At 42.6% G+C, this 18,162-nt stretch overlaps 1 protein-coding gene across 4 annotated transcripts in view; it reads right to left on the minus strand.

Moving 5' to 3' along the window:
- agrn (agrin) overlaps positions 1 to 18,162 on the minus strand; it is a 255,636-nt gene that overhangs the window by 76,382 nt on the left and 161,092 nt on the right. For all 4 annotated transcript variants that reach the window (XM_042408571.1, XM_042408572.1, XM_042408574.1 and 1 more), the window contains 3 exons: positions 8,989 to 9,213; positions 6,632 to 6,856; positions 2,715 to 2,921 (listed from right to left, as the gene is read on the minus strand). In XM_042408571.1, coding sequence (XP_042264505.1) covers positions 2,715 to 2,921; positions 6,632 to 6,856; positions 8,989 to 9,213 — 657 coding nt within the window. The remainder of the gene's footprint in view (positions 1 to 2,714; positions 2,922 to 6,631; positions 6,857 to 8,988; positions 9,214 to 18,162) is intronic.

Below are 18,162 nucleotides of genomic sequence, written 5' to 3' on the forward strand. Positions count from 1 at the left end.
GCCTGGAGGACGGGCAGATCTCGCTTGTTTTATTGGCCTCCGTTACACCAATAACTATAATGTGGAGTGCAACTCTGGACAATTTTACACAACATATCTGCCGTGTAGATTTCCCGATTGAGGTAATGTGACACCGAGCAGCATGTGCAGTGGCATTTTTAATGCATGCTGGGTAATCGGGGTAAGATGGGAATGGGTAAAAATGCTTCCAAATCAGTAAGAGTTTCACACAATACCAGGTATTCATATTTCCTCAAATTATCAGAGAAGCATTTGGCCAAATAAACTGTAAATGTTATGCCTGAAAATACACATGTAGGAAATATAATACACTTTTTCACTAAAGGAAGTACAAATAAGTGAAAGATGTGTTAAGCACAGATCAGTAAGAAATGTGAGGGTTTCATTTTTTTATCTATCTATAAAAACATGTATTTTTGACAGGAAACAACAAGTTATTTCAATGTGTACTTGTGAAGATGCACAAAAAAAAAGGAAATTCTGAGTTTCTGAATAGTTTTCCCATTTTATAATTTCTCTCAAATTGACCCATCTGAAATGTGTACAGATTTGTTTTCAATAGTCGTTTCCATTTTGTATTCGGCCTCCGGTTAATATAATACGCTGATTCACTAAGCTCAGAGGCTAACAAATCTCTTATTGAATCTGATATATTAGATGACCTGAGCTCTACCCTTTACTTTCTGCCTCACTACATAACAGACGCACTATGTCTTTCATTACCACTGGATGTTGGTATTAGACATATATTTTATGATGTAGACTGTTTTGTTTTGTGCTGGTTAAAAGGGCAAACATTGCCAGCTGCGGATGATGTCAGCTGTAGCTAATTTATATCACTGACATCAGTAACTTATCCCCAAACTCCAAAAACAATTCTTGGTTGCTGTCTAAGGATTCCATATGCTCTCCACTAGCTGATGTCTATACGATGCTGAAGTCTGGCTGAGAAGATCTCGTTGATCAGGTCAATTTTAAGGGTCGGGATCTTAAAGATTAATGCATGTGATACCAGTGATTTGATTAACTTACTGCTTCTGAATCAAGACTTTCAGAATTTGGAGAAGGTTGCTGGTGAAAAATAAGGTGTACGAAAGTAAGTAGACTACACCTGTTATTTCAACATGTCAGATACATATTTAAAGTTACTACAAGGAATTTTTAACTGGTTATGAAACAGTCTCATGATGCCTCTATATGACCTATATGAGCAAATGAGACCATCAGTGAGAAGATGGGCTATTTCTATATAGTTATTCTAAATGGATTCCAGTGGTGCTCGTGGCAAACGCAGTCTTCATTCCAGGAAACACTACCACTTTTGTCCACAGGGGCCGCTAAAATCAACACACCATGAAAGTTCCTTGTAGTAACTTTAATCAATATTTAATATCTACGGCTATTAATCTCATTTTCAGGTTGTAGCCACACGTTTTGAGCACTAATCTGGTCACCACCAAAACTGAAGTCTTTCTACCTTCTCAGCCAATAAAAGTGGTTCAGCTGAATTTTGGAGTTTTAGTCGAGTACTTTTTGCTTAAGTTACTTTCAGCTGCTGAGAGGTAGACCTAAATGGATTTAATATAAGGGACTCAAAAGGATTCAACGAAATGCAGTCGAACTCCAACCCTGGAGCAGCTTTTATGCTCACAAATGGTAGGGAACAGAGGTTTTTGCATTCATCGGACAGTTGCAAGCTTTTATGAGATAGTCCTGATGATGGGGAGAGGGACTGTTCAGGAGGCCATGAGGTTAGGAGCTGGCGTGCACTACAGCATGCAGAGAGGAAGGAGTCAGAGGTGAGCAGTAGTTAGGCAGGTAGGAACAGAAGGAGCTTTTTTCTTTTTAGTTAGACAGGGCATAAAACACAGAGAGCAGGGAGAGAGAGGAAGATTTCTCCAACCTCACGGATCACATCTTTGCAGGAGGGAGAACAGAAGGACAATAATGACACAAAGAGACACACAAAGACAGAAGGAGTGAGAGGAAAAAGACAGCAGTACAAGACCCCTCCTGTTAGGTCCACTCGGAATGAGGGCAAGGGCTTCACCCCTCAGAGTCCGCCTGATGAGGTCGCCCACTGGGTGACCCTACTTTCCACCTGCGGCCAGACAGCCAGGAAGACGGCCACATGGACAAAGACAGACAGACAGACTGACTGACGCACTGAAACAAGAAAGAATAGCTTTTTTTTATACAAGAAAAGCAACATACAAGACAAAAAGACAAAGACAGAGAAGAAGAAAATGACAAAAAGCCACCGAAGTGGAAGACTGGCACTAGTGAAGGAGTAGAAGACAGAGAGCGGATGAATGAAACATGAAGGTGGTGTTTCATTTTTGGGTGTGTGTGTGTGTTTTGAGATGGAGGGATGAAGCGTGACAGGGATGAGGAGATGGATGGGAGGTGAACGGGTGGAGAAGTGAAGGCACGGGTTTTTATAAGGAAGGCATACAAGTCCTGCCTTTTTACCCCTCCCCCCTTCAGAGAGCATCACTGAACCATTTCAGACACTTCTCAGTAAAGTCTAAAGTACAGACATACACACAGTAGGCCTGGAAGATAAAGACAGGGACAACACATTGAATATAAGCAGAGGAAGACACAGAAGAATAAGAGAAAATAGCATTAGTTCTTATGAGGCCCCATGGGAGCTGTCAACCCCTCTTTCCCAATCCTCCAGCTCCACTCACCACAAGGCCCTTGGTGCTTGATGGGGATGAGGGTCCTGCCCAGACACTCCGCCTTGCGTCGCACACAGTCGTTGGTGTAGGTGTGGCCGTCCTTGCCGCAAACAGGCTTGTAAGTCCCGTCGCACTCGATGGGATCGCAGGAGCAGCGGGCGGTCAGCTGCTCCACCAGACACACGGCGTTGAAGAGACACTCCTCCTTACACTCCTCTGGAAGAAGGAGACGGGTAGAAAACAAATGAATCCAGCATCTATGTATAGTCTATACTTGTGTGTTTCTATTCAGCGTCATGTGTCAATTAAACAGCTGCCTCCCAAATGTACAATTGAACAAGTGATCCCTTGTACGGAAGCATCTGCATTTGTTATGTGCTTCTACTCATTTATTCAGGTTTTTCCTTTAATTTGTCACCCATCTGTATGTACACTGATAAGGCCGAGTCCTACTGCCAATTTTGTGACAGTATGTGAGACTGATCGCCACAGAGGAAAGGACAACAGAAGTACTCAGCAAGCATAAAAAAATAGCATTTCAAGCTAGAAAAGTGTTAAACTGATTGTTCTTCCTGCTGTGTGACACCGCTGCTCCAACCGCAGAGAAATAAATCAGTTTCCATCCAAACAGTAATTACATGTTAAGGTGAATTGATGTCATTGGTAGCGCGTGTAAAAGCTTATCTTTCAGCAGCAGAGGTTTAGCCTTCTGCAGAAACACATAGAAACTGTTTTAACCACACATCAGAAATGAAGATATGTCAGTTAATTGAGTATTAATACAATAATTAGTAATTCCAAGAAGAATGGATTAGCCTGTTCACAATTATAGATAATAAAATCACAAAGGAATTTAATTTTAGTCAAATGGTATAAATAACGAGTGTAAGGTCTGATAAATGAAACAAGTCAGCCGACGGGAAACAAAACTTTTTAGAGGGTGTTTGTAAGTTTCAGTTTATTTTAAGTGTTCGGTATTCCTGTGGTCTTTTAGTTCAAAGCACATTAGGTGAAAAAAAAACAGTTAATATTTTGTGGAAATGAACTTCAAGTGAATTTTGAGAGTAATTTACCATCATGACAGAACCGACTGCTCCAACCACACCAGAGATTGGATTGTGAATAAGTGAGAGCAGCCCGTGAGTAACTAGATTTAATCAAAATACAGTAGCTTTAGTTTTGATTCAGGTGAATATTACTGTATTTCTGTCAGTTAAGAAAAGGCTTTTCCCCAAAGTTCCCCTCACTTTTATTGCTTTTATTTCAACTCGAACCACGGGAGGAGAAAAAAAAAAACCTTGCAACTTATTGTATGAAGTGACACTTAATAATATTGAGATTGTTAATGCATTCAAGTTTCTGAATAACTTTAATAAAATTGGGGAACTCTAACTCGAGAATTTCATTTTGGGGTCAAATTAAAGTCTAAACTATTATATTCATTACATTTTGACTCACTAAGCAGAAATCTACTGCGGAAATTAAGAAAAAAGAAAGAAATACTGGTAATGTGAAATGGCAAATTTGCCATTGAAGTGAGAAAATCCAATTTGAAGCAGGCTTCTGTTCTGGAGGCGCTCACTAGGCTTCGAATTTATTTCATTCCTGATCAGTGGATCAAATTTGTACAGCAATTCAATTCCTTCTTCTCCTTTCTTTAAAAGCCTGTCATGCCACACTTAATTACATTGCTGCTGTATCTGAGTGAGAGGGCTACAAGGATGTGCAATGTCATGGTTACAAGTCGAAATGGCCATTTTCATTAGTTACCAATTTGTAATTTGCTTTGGGATATGATTTCATGGATCTCTGTTTCAAATTGAATTATTCTTTCATTTGAAAAGGCATAGCAGATAAAACGGGGACCCTAGTTCCTTCACTTGCACGCACGCTCGTGTCCGCACACGGACTGACACGCAAACACAAGCTCACAGTGCTACTTAGATCGAGATTTGTGCAATTTTAAGCCCTAACACTACTCCATCAGCCCGTCAAGCAGAGCGGACGGGATAACCAGGGTGTGTAAAAACAAATGTGTGTATCAGCCTCTATTGTTGACTGTACAAAAGGGCGTCCAACAGTGATCTATTCTTATCTTTGGTGTTGTTGGGGTTCTCAGTACATGGGCGGGGGTCTCCCCACATCACTGCCGTAAACCTACACAGCCGTGTCTTTGCTAGGCCCTGCCGATGACACAGTGGGAAAATTGGATTTTTTTCTGATGGCTATCAGACGTACAGTAAAAGCTGACAGCTCTTTGTTGACTAAGGCTTAAACCCCCTGTTCTAATAGCACAGATAACAGCCCTGGAGGCTCTTATCAGGCTGCAGAAGGCTACTGCTTGCATGGATACAGTACAGACCCGAGACCTTAGAGTCATTTATCTCTGTGCCATGGAGTGGAATATAGATTTTAATGCTAGTTCGCCTGCACCTGTTCAAATCATGTGACATGTGTGAATGCTTGCCTGTATGACAATGTAATGCAGATGTTTCATGACTCATGCATTGTGTCAGCATTGTTTTTACATATTTTTGAAAATGACCACAATGACTAAAAAGATGAGGGTGAAATCTATCCATACATACAGTTCTGTATATTTTCATTTTTCACACTTTCATATTTATGTAACTTTCCATAGAGCCTGCAGTCTGTTGTGAAAGTTACATATAGTGATAGTGTCCTGTGGGCAAAACAGTGGGAACTAAAAGCTAAAAACCCTCAAATCTGGGACACTATTGGGGTGTGAAACTTACTGCAATGGTGCTTTAATGCACAGGCTTACTGAGGCTTAAGCCCCGAGCTCAAGGCCCCAGGTCTCAGGGGCCTCACAAGACATGAGCTTAGAACAAAACAAAACAAAACAAACAAAAAAAAACCCCACAGTAAACACGATGTAGGAGACTACTGGTAAGCTACCTGTGAGGTGGCAGACATGATGAGGAGTAAATCATCTCGCTGTGTTTCAACACTCTTTATAAAAACATGTCATTACGTCATTACGTTGGTTTGAACATGGCAGCACGGTACCAAGCAGCATCTAAAGTTTTCTTGTCAAAGTTAAAGGACAAAAAAATGTCACATGGACTTGGAGGAGGGCTTTGTGGCAGAAACGATTCAATATTGGGAGTTTTTTAGTGCAATGAGGTGAATACATCAGCAGTTGAACTGCTCAAACTCAAAAGCTCAAAAATTGCAGACCGTGTGATGGACACAGCTCTACGCTTTTCCTCACCATTCCAGTCACCAACGCGAGCTGAGAGCGATCTCTCTCTAAACTTTCCTTTGTTAAAAGTAGACTGTGTGACTGCATGACATTCTTCGAGCCGTAGAAAGACACAATCAAGGAGTTTGTGGCGAAGAAGACCAGAAGAAAGCACTGCTGAGGGTAAGACAATATGCTCTATTTATACTTTATTATACTTATATTAGATTCTTACCGGTTTTTAATTGAAAAGACTGATATTCACAGGTCTACTTGGCTTATAACCTAGTTTTGTCTTGACTTATTGTTGATGTATTGTTTTACATTGATGAGTTTCATGTTCTATTTACTGATTTGGAGGGCAATCCGTTTTCTATTTGTTGCTGCCCATTGACGCAGGGTGCTGAATTAATGCTGCCGTGGCATATTGTGAAGGCCAACAGTAGCCCCACAAGCTAATGGCTATCAAGGTGAAGCTAGTGAAGCTAGTCACAACTACAGCAATGGAAGGAAGTCATGAAAAAACAAAAAGAACAAGAGGAAATCATCAAGAAGTTGACTAAATGAAGGGCGGGGGGGGCGACAAAAGGAAAAAACAGCAAAATGATGCACACGATGCCACATTTGGACATAATCTTTAATTCCATGGTTTCTACAAATATTGGACAGGATAAGAAGAGGAGGAAAGGAAGATCTCAGTGTAATTATTGTGTGAGCTTACCCTGCCTTCTGCACGGTCCTGCATGGATCTTCCTGAGCTTGATGCCTTTCTGAATGCCTGTAGATGTCATGGCGCACTCGCTGCGGTAGGTTTGGCCGTCGCTGGCGCACAGTGGCTCCAGACTTGGGGGGCATGATTCCGGTGGGCTGTAGATGAGGGGCTGGCGGGTGTGGGCCTCGACCCGGCACATTGTGTTCAGACTGTTCTCGCTGTCTTTACACGGGTCTGTGGAGACATGGATATGAATATGAACTGAACAGAATGTAGCACAATTTAATTTGGGAAATAACATTAAAAATCTGTTTATGTTAATTAGACCCTGGGGATTGAACATAAAAGCTTTATTTAAAAACATCTCTTCTGTCCATCATTTGGTTCTCTGTGGATGGAACAACAATAGCTTGGCAGAAGAAAAACACATTAAAAATATAACAGGATATGATGTGTCCTGGCTTAATTGCCTGACAACTGGCAACTGTTCAATTCTTTTCCAAAGTAACGTCCTTACGTCCTGTTTGGTAAGCCAGTTTTTAATTTGCGGTAAACAACAATATACCTGCCACATGTTTTTCACATCAAATAATCACCTCAGTATAGGCTGAATGCATTAACTGCTGTTTGTTTGACAATATTAGTTTAGTAAATTCAAGGGGAAGAGAAGAGAAGAGAGGACTAAGGAAGGGTAGAGGGAGAGAAGAGACATGATCCTCCATCACCGCTGTTCCACAGATATTATCAGTAGCCCAGCAGCTGAGAGCAGCTCAGAGTGGGACCTTGGATGTGAAGGGGAGACAAGCAAATGGATGAAGAGACGGTCGGTTTGATTCGCTCCCTGGCACCTCCCTCCTTCCAGGGGAGCGTCGGTCTGGCACGCTCGGCCGTATCAGTCCGTGATCATAATGGAATTGGTTTGTGGATGTGTGGGATGGGGGCTGTTACTCCTTGAAACAGGAGCCCGGGCTTTATCCTGCTCGCCACGCTTTCAGCATGTGGGAAGACAAAGGATTTATGTAGCACCGTGACATATTAAATCACTGCCAAGCTGCCGGCGAGTCATTCAAAACATACCAAGGATGAAACACCCTATCATCAAGGAAAGGAAGAGAAAGAGAATGACAAAGGGAGAATAAGGGGAAATGGTTTCCAAAGACCTCTGGCAGCAATACAAAGAGCGACAATGCAGGAACATAAAAAGGGACAGAGCGGTTTGGCTACAGAAGGTTGGGAAGCGGAGTGACCGCGGCCAGGCCTCGGATTGTTCTCTATCAGCACCATGCAAAGGCTTGCGGAGACTAGCGACCTAGCAAACGGGGGTTTTATCTTAATGCATGCAGTGTATCTGCATAACACAGCGCTTCATCTGCCAACTAGACCATTATCTGAGAGAAAGACCATTACCCCCCATTAACCGAGAAGAACGCCTTCCACGATCCAAGCCTTCGTCTAGCTGAGCAAGGAGGGTCATTTCAAAAAGAATGGCCTGTTTGCTGCAAAAACTAGCGGTGTGGATAAATCAACTGCATTCATCTGGCTAGGGTTAGCAACTTGAAATAGCCAAGGCTTTAGATGAAATGGCTGAAGGAAGATTTAGAGGACCATCAAGGCCGACTGCTCCCCTGAGCCTCGGCCCTCTCCAGGGAGGACGGGGCAACTCAGATCCCCTGGGCCGACTCTGAGGCTGGATTTATGCGCCCAACCTTCCGCTGGCAGACCTGCACATCCATCTCCCATTGCCCACCACCCAGCTCTGTCTCCCAGAGGCTCCTGCTGCTAGGAGATGAAGTTTGTGTCTGCTGTTCCTTTTCCTCCATCTGGCTTGCCACAACAAAAACAACACAAAAAAAAAAAAAACCCTCAAAGTCGAGTGCCTTGGGAGTAAACAACTATCGCCGGATGATAACAAGGATAAGCAAAAAAAAAGCTGGGCCTGACAAAAACGACAGCTCTGAAGACCTACTTAGAGAAAACAACAATTCGCACCGCAGGAGTACCTGTGTGAAGCAAAGCAACCTGAATGAAAAATGAGAATTAGCAGAGGCGTGCCGTAAGTAAATGGAACACGTGAAGGAGAAACAACAACAAAAGCGAGACGTAGTAAACAGAGTGAGGAGAAGAGAAGAGAGGAAAAGGAGAGGAGCATCTTTTTCAATCAATTTGCCAAATGTTTTCTGGTTCCAGCATCTCAGATGTGAGAATTTTCTTCTTCTGTCCTTGATTATATCAATGTAAGTTCAATATCTTTGGGTTTTGGGCTCATCAAACTAATCTAGAAAATCTTGCGCAGCTTATTGTCGGGACGCCCAATTGATAAATGATACAAATGATTAATCAGAAGAAAACATGAGGAGAGAGCTCACCGCAGTGCCCTTGGTATTGCACTCGTATGTTCTTCTGGTTCTTGCAGGCGTGCTGATGAAGCTCGCACTCGTTGCGGTAGTCCTTTCCATCACTGCCGCACACAGTCTTCTCCGGTGTGCCCTCGCAGCCGAGGGGGCACATGCATTTAGCCGACAAGCCATCTGACGACTGGACACAGGTGCTGCCGTAGCTACAGGTCACCTCGGTGCAGGGGTCCTTCAGAGCTGCGGGAAGGGACAGACATGAAAACAAGGTTTAGTCAAACGCAGATGGGTTCTTACAACCGTGTACACGTGTCAACCAGCTGCACTCCGGGACGCTCACCGCTACTGTACGCTGAAGCACATCGTAGCTGACAGGCCACCTCATTTAAGTGGCTCTGCCGGTGCACTTTTGGAGGCCCGGCGCAGATATTCTGGGCTTGAAGAACTACTTGACACCCCTGGGTAAGGACGCACTGTCACAGCTGTCTACTCGTACAAACAAGTTGCGTTTCATTTCGCGGTGCAGAGTGAATTGAATTAGGAGCTTTGCATTCACAACACATCATCTAATGCTATGCTCCGGCATGCTTCCGTCGCCACGGCTGAAGAGCAACCCCTCTGAATATTTACCTTTCCACAAATGAGACTGAGAGAGAGAGGAGGGGGAAAAGGGGGAAAGAGGTATTCCCCCCACTCTCCCCTCCCCCCACTCACCCACCCACCCCGAGGACTTTGTTTCCACTATAATTAAACAGTGAGCCACTTGTCCCTGAATGACTCATTCCAATGATAGGAGAGGGTGCGACTTTTAATTTTGCCAGCGTTCGCCACTGATGGGGCCTTTTCTTGGGTTTCATATGCTCGACAAAAGGCGGTCAACAGATTATAATCACTGTCATCTCGACACAACGATACATATTTATGACTGTCATGGACAAACATGCTCTCCCGTGAGAGAGGAGCCGAGCGCTGGCAGCCCTCTCATTTCCTAAGCTCGCCAGTTTCAGAATAAATATTTACCCATGTCTGATTTTATCCTCTCTTTTGTTACAACCGACATCAATGCATTTTATTTAAAGCGGGAACGCATATATTGAATCTCCAGTTCTTCACCTTTTTGTTTAGTTTTTTCTTTCACAGACATTTCCCTCACCTTTTTGAAGAGAAGCTTGTTTTAGGTTTGTCTTTTTTTTACTTTTTTTGTAATATGATACTCTACTTCAGGATGGAATGGCACAACTGCCTTGTTAATAAAAGACTGGAATGTGTGCAGAGATATATTATGGATGTGGAAGGAGACAGGAGTGCTACAAGGAGTGCTCTTGATCAAAGGATATCCCCTCACTTCGCCTTCTGCATCTTCATGACACATCTCCCCCCCCCCCCTTTCTTTTTCCGCTCTCTCCTGTCAAGTCCTTTTGAGGTTTGGTGCGTTAGACTTGTTAACGAACACTTTTTTGTTTTTTCTTTTTTCATTTTATATTTTTGCTGTATGGCAAAAGAAACTTTGAAACCTGCTCTAGACCTAATTTATGACAACAAAAAAGTAACTCAAAATATAGTACAAAAATTACAGCTCTACTGCCGTCATGAGTCCTTACCGGAAATCATCAATTCATTGTGAGCCGTTGATGGTGGCTTAATGGCAGCTAACGTGAACCAGACAGTGATTGTGACACTTGGCCTCTAATTTGTGTCTAATCATATGAACAATGAGACACTGATGACCTGTGGGAAAACGCTGCAGTAACGACCTTGTTGTATCTGCCAGAGCAGGTAAAAGGTCGTGTTAAATCACAGCGGCGGCAATTACACACAAGGTACTCTCACTACACAATTTGCACTTATAAAATAGTTTGAGCTCTTGTTATGTCATATATACTAGTAGAAATAACCTTCAAAGCCATACTGTTTTGATGCACCCGCTGTAGGGGAAAGAGAGGGGGAGGTATGTGTCAGGACAAGAAGAAGCACCTTGTCAGAGCGCTTATGGTTTCAGCGAAATGGTGGTTGTTAAGGTGGAGGTGGTAGTCACAGCAAGCGAGGAAGAGGAGGAAGATGAGGGAGAATCCCAGTGATCCTCCTCGTCTGCAGAGAGGGGCCCCTGTTTGCTTTGTGACAGTAAACAGCATCCTCCTCGCACTTCTTGATCTCATTAAAAAATAGCCCAGGCTTTCTCTCTTTCTACCCCCAGCTTTCCTTTGCTCTGAGTGAAGCTGGCGTGTTGACAGGTAAAGACGGGTGGGGGCGACAGTAAGGGGCACAAGAGCTAGGTAGAATAGGAAGGGGGAGGCGGTGGCTCTTGATTTAAATGCTAACAGGGGCCGATTTGGATACGAAGCGCAGCCTCGATGGGGCGTTAGTGCAGATAAGCCTCTCTTCTCAGACTCAGACAAGCAGGCAAATTGCCTGGGTGAATGTGATCGGTGTAACAAGCGCACGTGAGAAAAAAAAAAAAACAAGAAAGAAAGCACTCACCGCAGCAAACTTCAGGGAGTTCTCGCTTATATTTTCTCATTATTATCATGTGAAAGGTGGCAAAAAAAAAAAAAAAAAAGCGGGGAGCTGAAAAAAAAGTCAGCAAAGCTGGCTTCACTAAATTAGAATGATCCTCGCTGCCAATTAGATCAGTCTCCCTCAGTGGAGTAAAGCTCAGCGAGGTTTAGACTGCAAAGATAATGAGAAAAAAAAAAAAAGACAGATAAGGATACAGATAGACAGAGAGATAAAGACACAAAGTGACACTGACGCAACAGCGTTCCAGCACAAACAGAGAGAGATGGCATCTCTGGTTTATGATGAGGGAAGGAGAACAGCATCACTGGGGCCCAATTAAAACACTATTCTCTCATATATTTAAAATTAGGATCAATTAGACTTTTTATGGAGAGTAAAATTCAATTTTTTTTACATGAGAGTTACATGCATTTTCTAAAATCCAGCTACTTTTAAATGTACTTTGGACTTTTCAGTCCGTCACAGCTGGACGTGGATTTGATTGGCAACAGTTGCTCCGGTTCTTAATCACAGGCTTGCAGCATTTGAACGGACACACCTCCTGCAATATCTACACTCAGCAGGTTTGATTCATTTGAATCAGAGCACCTGCATTGTCTGCCAGTCAGGGTCATACTGTGACTGGACTACCTGTGTGCCTCATTGTGAATTCATGTGATGTGTGGTGATTCATGAACACACACCTACACAGTCCAGGACTAACATATGAACTTCTCTGCAAGTTGGGCTTTAATGTCGGGTAAATTCATTTTTTGATAGAAATGTGTCTGTACTGTAACTGCAGAGGTTAGATCGCTACTAGCAGTGCTTACTCTTAAAGTGTGAAGCCAAAATAAGGCAGCGTGATTAGAAATAAAGTCAATAAGAAGACGGCGGTGGACGTGAACACATCAGTTCACTCTGCGTGACGTAAATTGAGACCTGTCGCTTAAGCTGAGAATGTTAAAAATTGAGCTAAAATGTTTGCTTATTCCACAGTGAATATAAATATTTAATGTAAATGCACCTTTTACAGTCACTCTTCCATATATAGTCACACAAGCTGTGACACCTCACTAGATTCAAAATGAATGAACAACCTTTGAAGGAATGTTTAAACCAAAGCAGATGACAGACATGATTTTGTGTCTTTCCTACATGTTTTTTGTGCATTCATATACACGTAATGTTTTTTAATACATACCTTTTGAATATGTATATTTGAAAACTATGTAGTAAGTGATATTTTCACTTCCAGCTGTGTAGTTCGGTGCAGGTCTGTTGAGTTTTAGTGGTGCTACTGTGCGGTAGTTAAATTATGCAAGGTCTCATTTATTGAGTGTTAGTTTGACATCAGACTCATGAAAACTGAAAAGTACAAAAGTTTCAACATGATACTGAAGAGCAGGTGAAGGGGGGGGCTGATGTCTTTCTGAAAAGTGGGGCAGAGGGGTTTTGGAGGATGGGGGGGATTACAGTGATCCTCTCTCCTCTCATCTCTCCACCTGGCAGCCAACAGACAGCCAGGCAGGTGGGGAGCTCTGCTGCTCTCTGATCCACTGTTTTGCACTGCAGTTTATTAATGCTTCATTAGGGACAGGGAGCTGTCAGCGCCATGCTGGCTTTACCTGATACCCTGCCGCCACGGCGCTACCAGCAGCAGCAGCCTAGAAGTGTGTGTGTGTGTGTGTGTGTGTGTGGAGATTTTGTGTGCTCGTATGTGCCAGTGCACGTTTACAGGCAGCCGTGAAGCTCAGATAAGTCTGCAAGTGAGTTGGTGATATGTATGAATGTGTGTGTGTGTGTGCGTGTGTGTGTGGTGCTTCCCGTTGAGCTGGTAAAGATAAGGGGGGGGGGGGCAGGGGGTTAAGCTAATCAAATGCAATGATGCGATGTGGGGGGACTTGGCAGTGTGTGTTCTAATCAAGAAACCCCCTCCCACCCCCCCCTCCTATCACCAGCAGGAGAAGAAGAAGAAGAAGAAGAGGGGGAAGAGAGAAAGAAAGATAGTGAAAAAGAGAGATAGAGGACGTGACAGAGAAGGGCGAACAGCTACGAGGGGATCGAGTTGAAATGTTGTCGAGAAAATACTGCAAGAATTTTAAAAAAACCAAAAAGTGTAGAAATATGCGATTGGACATTCATATTTAACTTCACTTATTTTCTTTCTGTCCGAGAGTGAGGCATATTTTTGAATAAATAAAAGAATAAAAGCAAAAGCATTTTTCCTTTAAGGTATTTTTCTACAACATAGTCCATTTTCTTACTATTTTTAAAAAGCAATGCTGATCCAACCGCTACTTGTGTACTATTTCTGTCATTTTGTTGTAAATGTCTGAAATCTCAATTTACTGCTCACTAATATACTCACTATAGAGTAAAATGTTGAGTGTTTATTACTTAAGAATACAGGAAGACCACAACAAGATTATAATGGAGACAAAAATGAAAATAAATATATGAATGGTTAATACAAAGAAGGGGAGAGTCAAGCGAGAGCAAACTGAAAGCTGGAGAAAACGATGGAGAGTAGATGAAGAGGTGGTAGAGAACTAGCGAGAGAGAGAAAGGTGTAGGAGCGAGATAAGAGGAAAGGGTCAGAATGGCAGCAGGACAAAGGCGGTGAGGGTGGGAATGATCAGCAAATAAACAAGATTAACTGAGAAGTAAATATGGATGAGGATGTGCAGACAGACATTCAAACCCAGTGATGAGGAGCAGGAGGCAGGCACGGAGGGAGGGCCAAAGGATTAACAGTCCTACACATCTCTCCAACATGCTGTCCACACACACACACACACACATACTCACACTCTCCCTTCACTTTCTCTACTGTGAGGCCAATGGCTGGAAGATGATTCTCTGTGTTTGATGTAGTTCTTCAAAGAGCTCCATTGAACTGCAGCTGTTGCTCTCTTTTACACGCTTTGCTGTTTTACCCTTGAGAATGGAAAATGAACCACGAAAAGCCCTCATCATACTTCAGTCTGCTGGCCACACTCAAAGCAAAGTAGCGGTGTGTGTGTGTGTGTGTGAGTGTGTGTTGGCCAGCGTTTGGACAGATTTCAAATGTCTGAGGATTGGGCAACGGGAAGCTGCTGCTGGAGAAGAACGGGGGACTTTAATTGCTGCAAGACAACAATACTGGCCAACCTTAAAAAAAAGATACATGTGAAAGAGAAATATACATGACAGATGATAATATACTAAAATGTTGCGATGTTGTGAGGTCTCATCATTCTAAAGTGGTCGTTTTTTTTTATAATGTTGTCACACTGTCATTTTCCGGCGGCAGATATCTCACGCTTGAAAGATGCGGTGAAGTACAAGTCGGGGTGCTGATATGACTAAACAGGGCCCGTTTATTCTGCTGGGTTAGACAAACACAGACAGAGATACAGAGGTCTTTGAAAGGAAAACATTTTCACTAAAAAAACACTCCAATTCTTCAGTTCAACATGAGCAAATATTAAAATACACATTTAGAGAAACTACCTTTCGAGGGGACCAACGCGGGTCATGGGCAGTTATACTTGTAGACTGAAAAGATGCTTTATAAACACAAAATTTTGTCACGAACCGTGTGTGATCGTCTCAACAATAGAATAGTTGTTGCTCCTCTACAGGGAGACTAGAGGTCACCTACGGAACAGAAACCCTGCAGCTGGTGAGATTGAGGTCAGATTGAAGAGTTTTTTTTTTTTTCTCTCTGGATCTGAAGCATTTGTTAAATCCAGACAGGTTCCATAAAAGTGGTTGACAATATTTCCATATTGAACAGCTGATTGGTTTAATGTATGTATGTATAATATGAATCATGGCGCCTGGGAAGGGAATGATGTGGTCTACAGGTGACAATGTCTGTCCACTTGGAATATATGGAAAATTATATATATAGAGAAAAAATACAAAATGTTAAAGCAGCAAAAAATAGATTTTTAAAATTGTCGGCCGCTTTGGGGAATCTGAACAAGCTGTAAACACAACACTGACATATTATTACCTCATGAAGCTGTCTAATCTCCACCTCCAGCAAGCGTGGAGCAACATCAGCATTCATTCAGTCATTTTATCTGAGCTTCTTTTGCTAAAAACAGCTGCCTGCTGCTGCTGCTGGAAAAAGGTTTGATTAAAGTGCTGAGAGTGACCCGAAACTGTAAAGTTGCAGGCTGTAAATGAGTCGCAGGCATCAGTGATAAATCTCTCTGTGTTTGTCACTACGAGCGACGCCTTTTACATTTGATTCATTGTACAGAAATGATGATCATGTATTCTGCTTCTGCTGTGCCATCGATAACAGAGTTTGGAAGAATTTTTGTATGTGGGGGGGGGGGGGGGGGGGGGGGAGGGGACTTTGTGGATTGTTATACATCATGTGTCAAATCATCCACACAGTTTAAGTGTCACAACTCACTTTATGTCAGACCTGTAAGCCATATAAGCAAGTTAAAAAGGACGAAAGATCAAGAGCGAAGACAGACCTAGCTTATGGACGGTCTCTTTAACCTTGGAGCCTCCCTGTCACCTTAATGGCCAATGAGAAAAAGTCAGTATTATCTATCGGAAAACTGTCAGTGCTTGTACCGAGAGTTGTGCCTCTTGGATTAGGGCTGAGGCCTTTTGAAAGCAACAAAGATCTTGGTGCCAAAATAAGTCAGGGAGTGCAGTCAGGGATGCTGTTAACTGCTCGTTTATCTACCTCTTTGGACCAGGATCACACATAATCAATAACGCATTTATGTTGTTTTAAAATGCTGAATTTTACAGCAGGCAGCCCTGCATCGAAAGCAGAAACTTGTGAGGGTCGGGCAGGCGGACTCGTAGGCAGGTCCTAAGGTAGGCCCAGGTCATACTGGACTGTCCTGATCAGCCTCTGCTACCTTCAGGCTGTAGATACAAAGTTCCTTCAGAGGACAAGAAGTCTCTTTTGTTTGCACGGCAGTTAGTAAGTAGCTTGTTTTTTTTTGCTTCATTTTGAAATTATCTGGCATTGTACTGTTTGTCCCTGTAATCTTGTCTCGATTGCTGCATTATGTGATTATATTTGTTATGGTGAATGTCTTTTATATACTTGTCTGCAACCAAATTTCCACAATTTGGCTTGACTTGACTTATCTCAGTGATCAGATTTAGTGTTACAGCAGACATTTGTACCACATATGGTTTACTGATTAAATGATTTCATCACCACACTTTACCAGGAGCAGCAAACAAGAGAAATGACTTCAGTGCGAGTTTGCATAATAGCTGAATAAAACCGAGGCACAAAACACCTTTATGCCCACAAAATGAAAACAAAATGAAAACAGAGAGATGCTACGTTTGACATCAATGAACTTCCATCGGGGGATCGATGCACTAAGATTGTGATCTTAGCCCTGGGAGGAGATACAAGGACTCATGTGGGCTAAGTGGCGCATATGCCACAAGTTTCCTTTCATTAGCTCCTGATTAGCGAGAGCCAGTGGTGGTCGGCAGCCAAAATCAGTACTGATGTGCAGCGAAGCGTTGGCTAATCATACTTGGCCTTTGCCATCAACACTTGCTAATGAGTGATGGCTGCTGGGCGCAATATGCTGTTCAGAGCTGCTAAAAAGTCTGTTACAATAGATGCCGGTCCTCGACACGAACACATCTGCATGAAGACGTACGGTATCAACACACACACTACACAGTTCACTCCGCTTTAAAGCTCTAAACATGCTAAGTTTTTCCCAACCTCTGGGACACAAAATGATTATATGATGCAGATAATCTTTTATATTTAAGATGTGGACTCTCCTCAATTATTTGCTCTTTTCTTAGGAGCTGCTACAGAGTTTTATCTCTAAAAACTAGAAAGAAGTTTGGTTGAATTGCTCACAATTTACAGCTCAAGGTTTGGCTATAAGGGGTCAAAATGTTAAGAAACCAGCGCGTTTAGTCGTGACTTGCATTTCAAGTCTGGTTTTTAGAATAAATAACAGCAACATCAGGAACCTCATCAACAGAAAAAAAACGAGAAATTATCTCTGGGAGGCAAAGGGAGAAACAGCACAGTAATGAATGCACCAAAGATTGAGACTTAATTATAAAACTAACAAATATCCAGTGGATTATAATTTAAAACTATTCACCACAGACAAACAGAATTTCAACAGCATCCTGCTTGTGTAATTCCAATATTAACAGGATGGTGTGTGAGGACATACCACGGGGAGGAAGTTGACAAAGAAAGGGCAGGAAAGACTGTCGGCTCCGGGGTGTAACAGCAATTCACTGTGAAATACACACCTCACGCTCGCATTCGGTTAAAGTAACCGATTACAGAAAATCATGGGAAATGAAGTGAATTTCAATGTGCCATTATCTCGTAATTGCCACTTGTGGCCGCTGTTCAGCAGAAGTAATAAAGTCTCATTATAAGGTTCTTTTCACAGAAATCATTCTACACGCTCCCCACAGTAAGCGGGGGTGAAAGCACTGAATTGTCCGATGGAAAACTGGGCACTAAATCTTTTTTTCCTCTAGGTTTGTGCCTGAAATCATCTCCTCAGTCACTCATTCATTACTGTACTCCCACAGAATAGACACGCAGCAGTTTACTCTGTGGTGAGCAATTCAGATTTTGGACACTTATGAATAATGATCACTTTGCTCCATAACTGACAGGTGTAGTGTTGCACGACTGTAATTCTCACATCTCTAAAATGC

The sequence above is a fragment of the Thunnus maccoyii genome, chromosome 4 (assembly GCF_910596095.1).
Source record: "Thunnus maccoyii chromosome 4, fThuMac1.1, whole genome shotgun sequence".
Lineage (NCBI taxonomy): Eukaryota > Metazoa > Chordata > Actinopteri > Scombriformes > Scombridae > Thunnus > Thunnus maccoyii.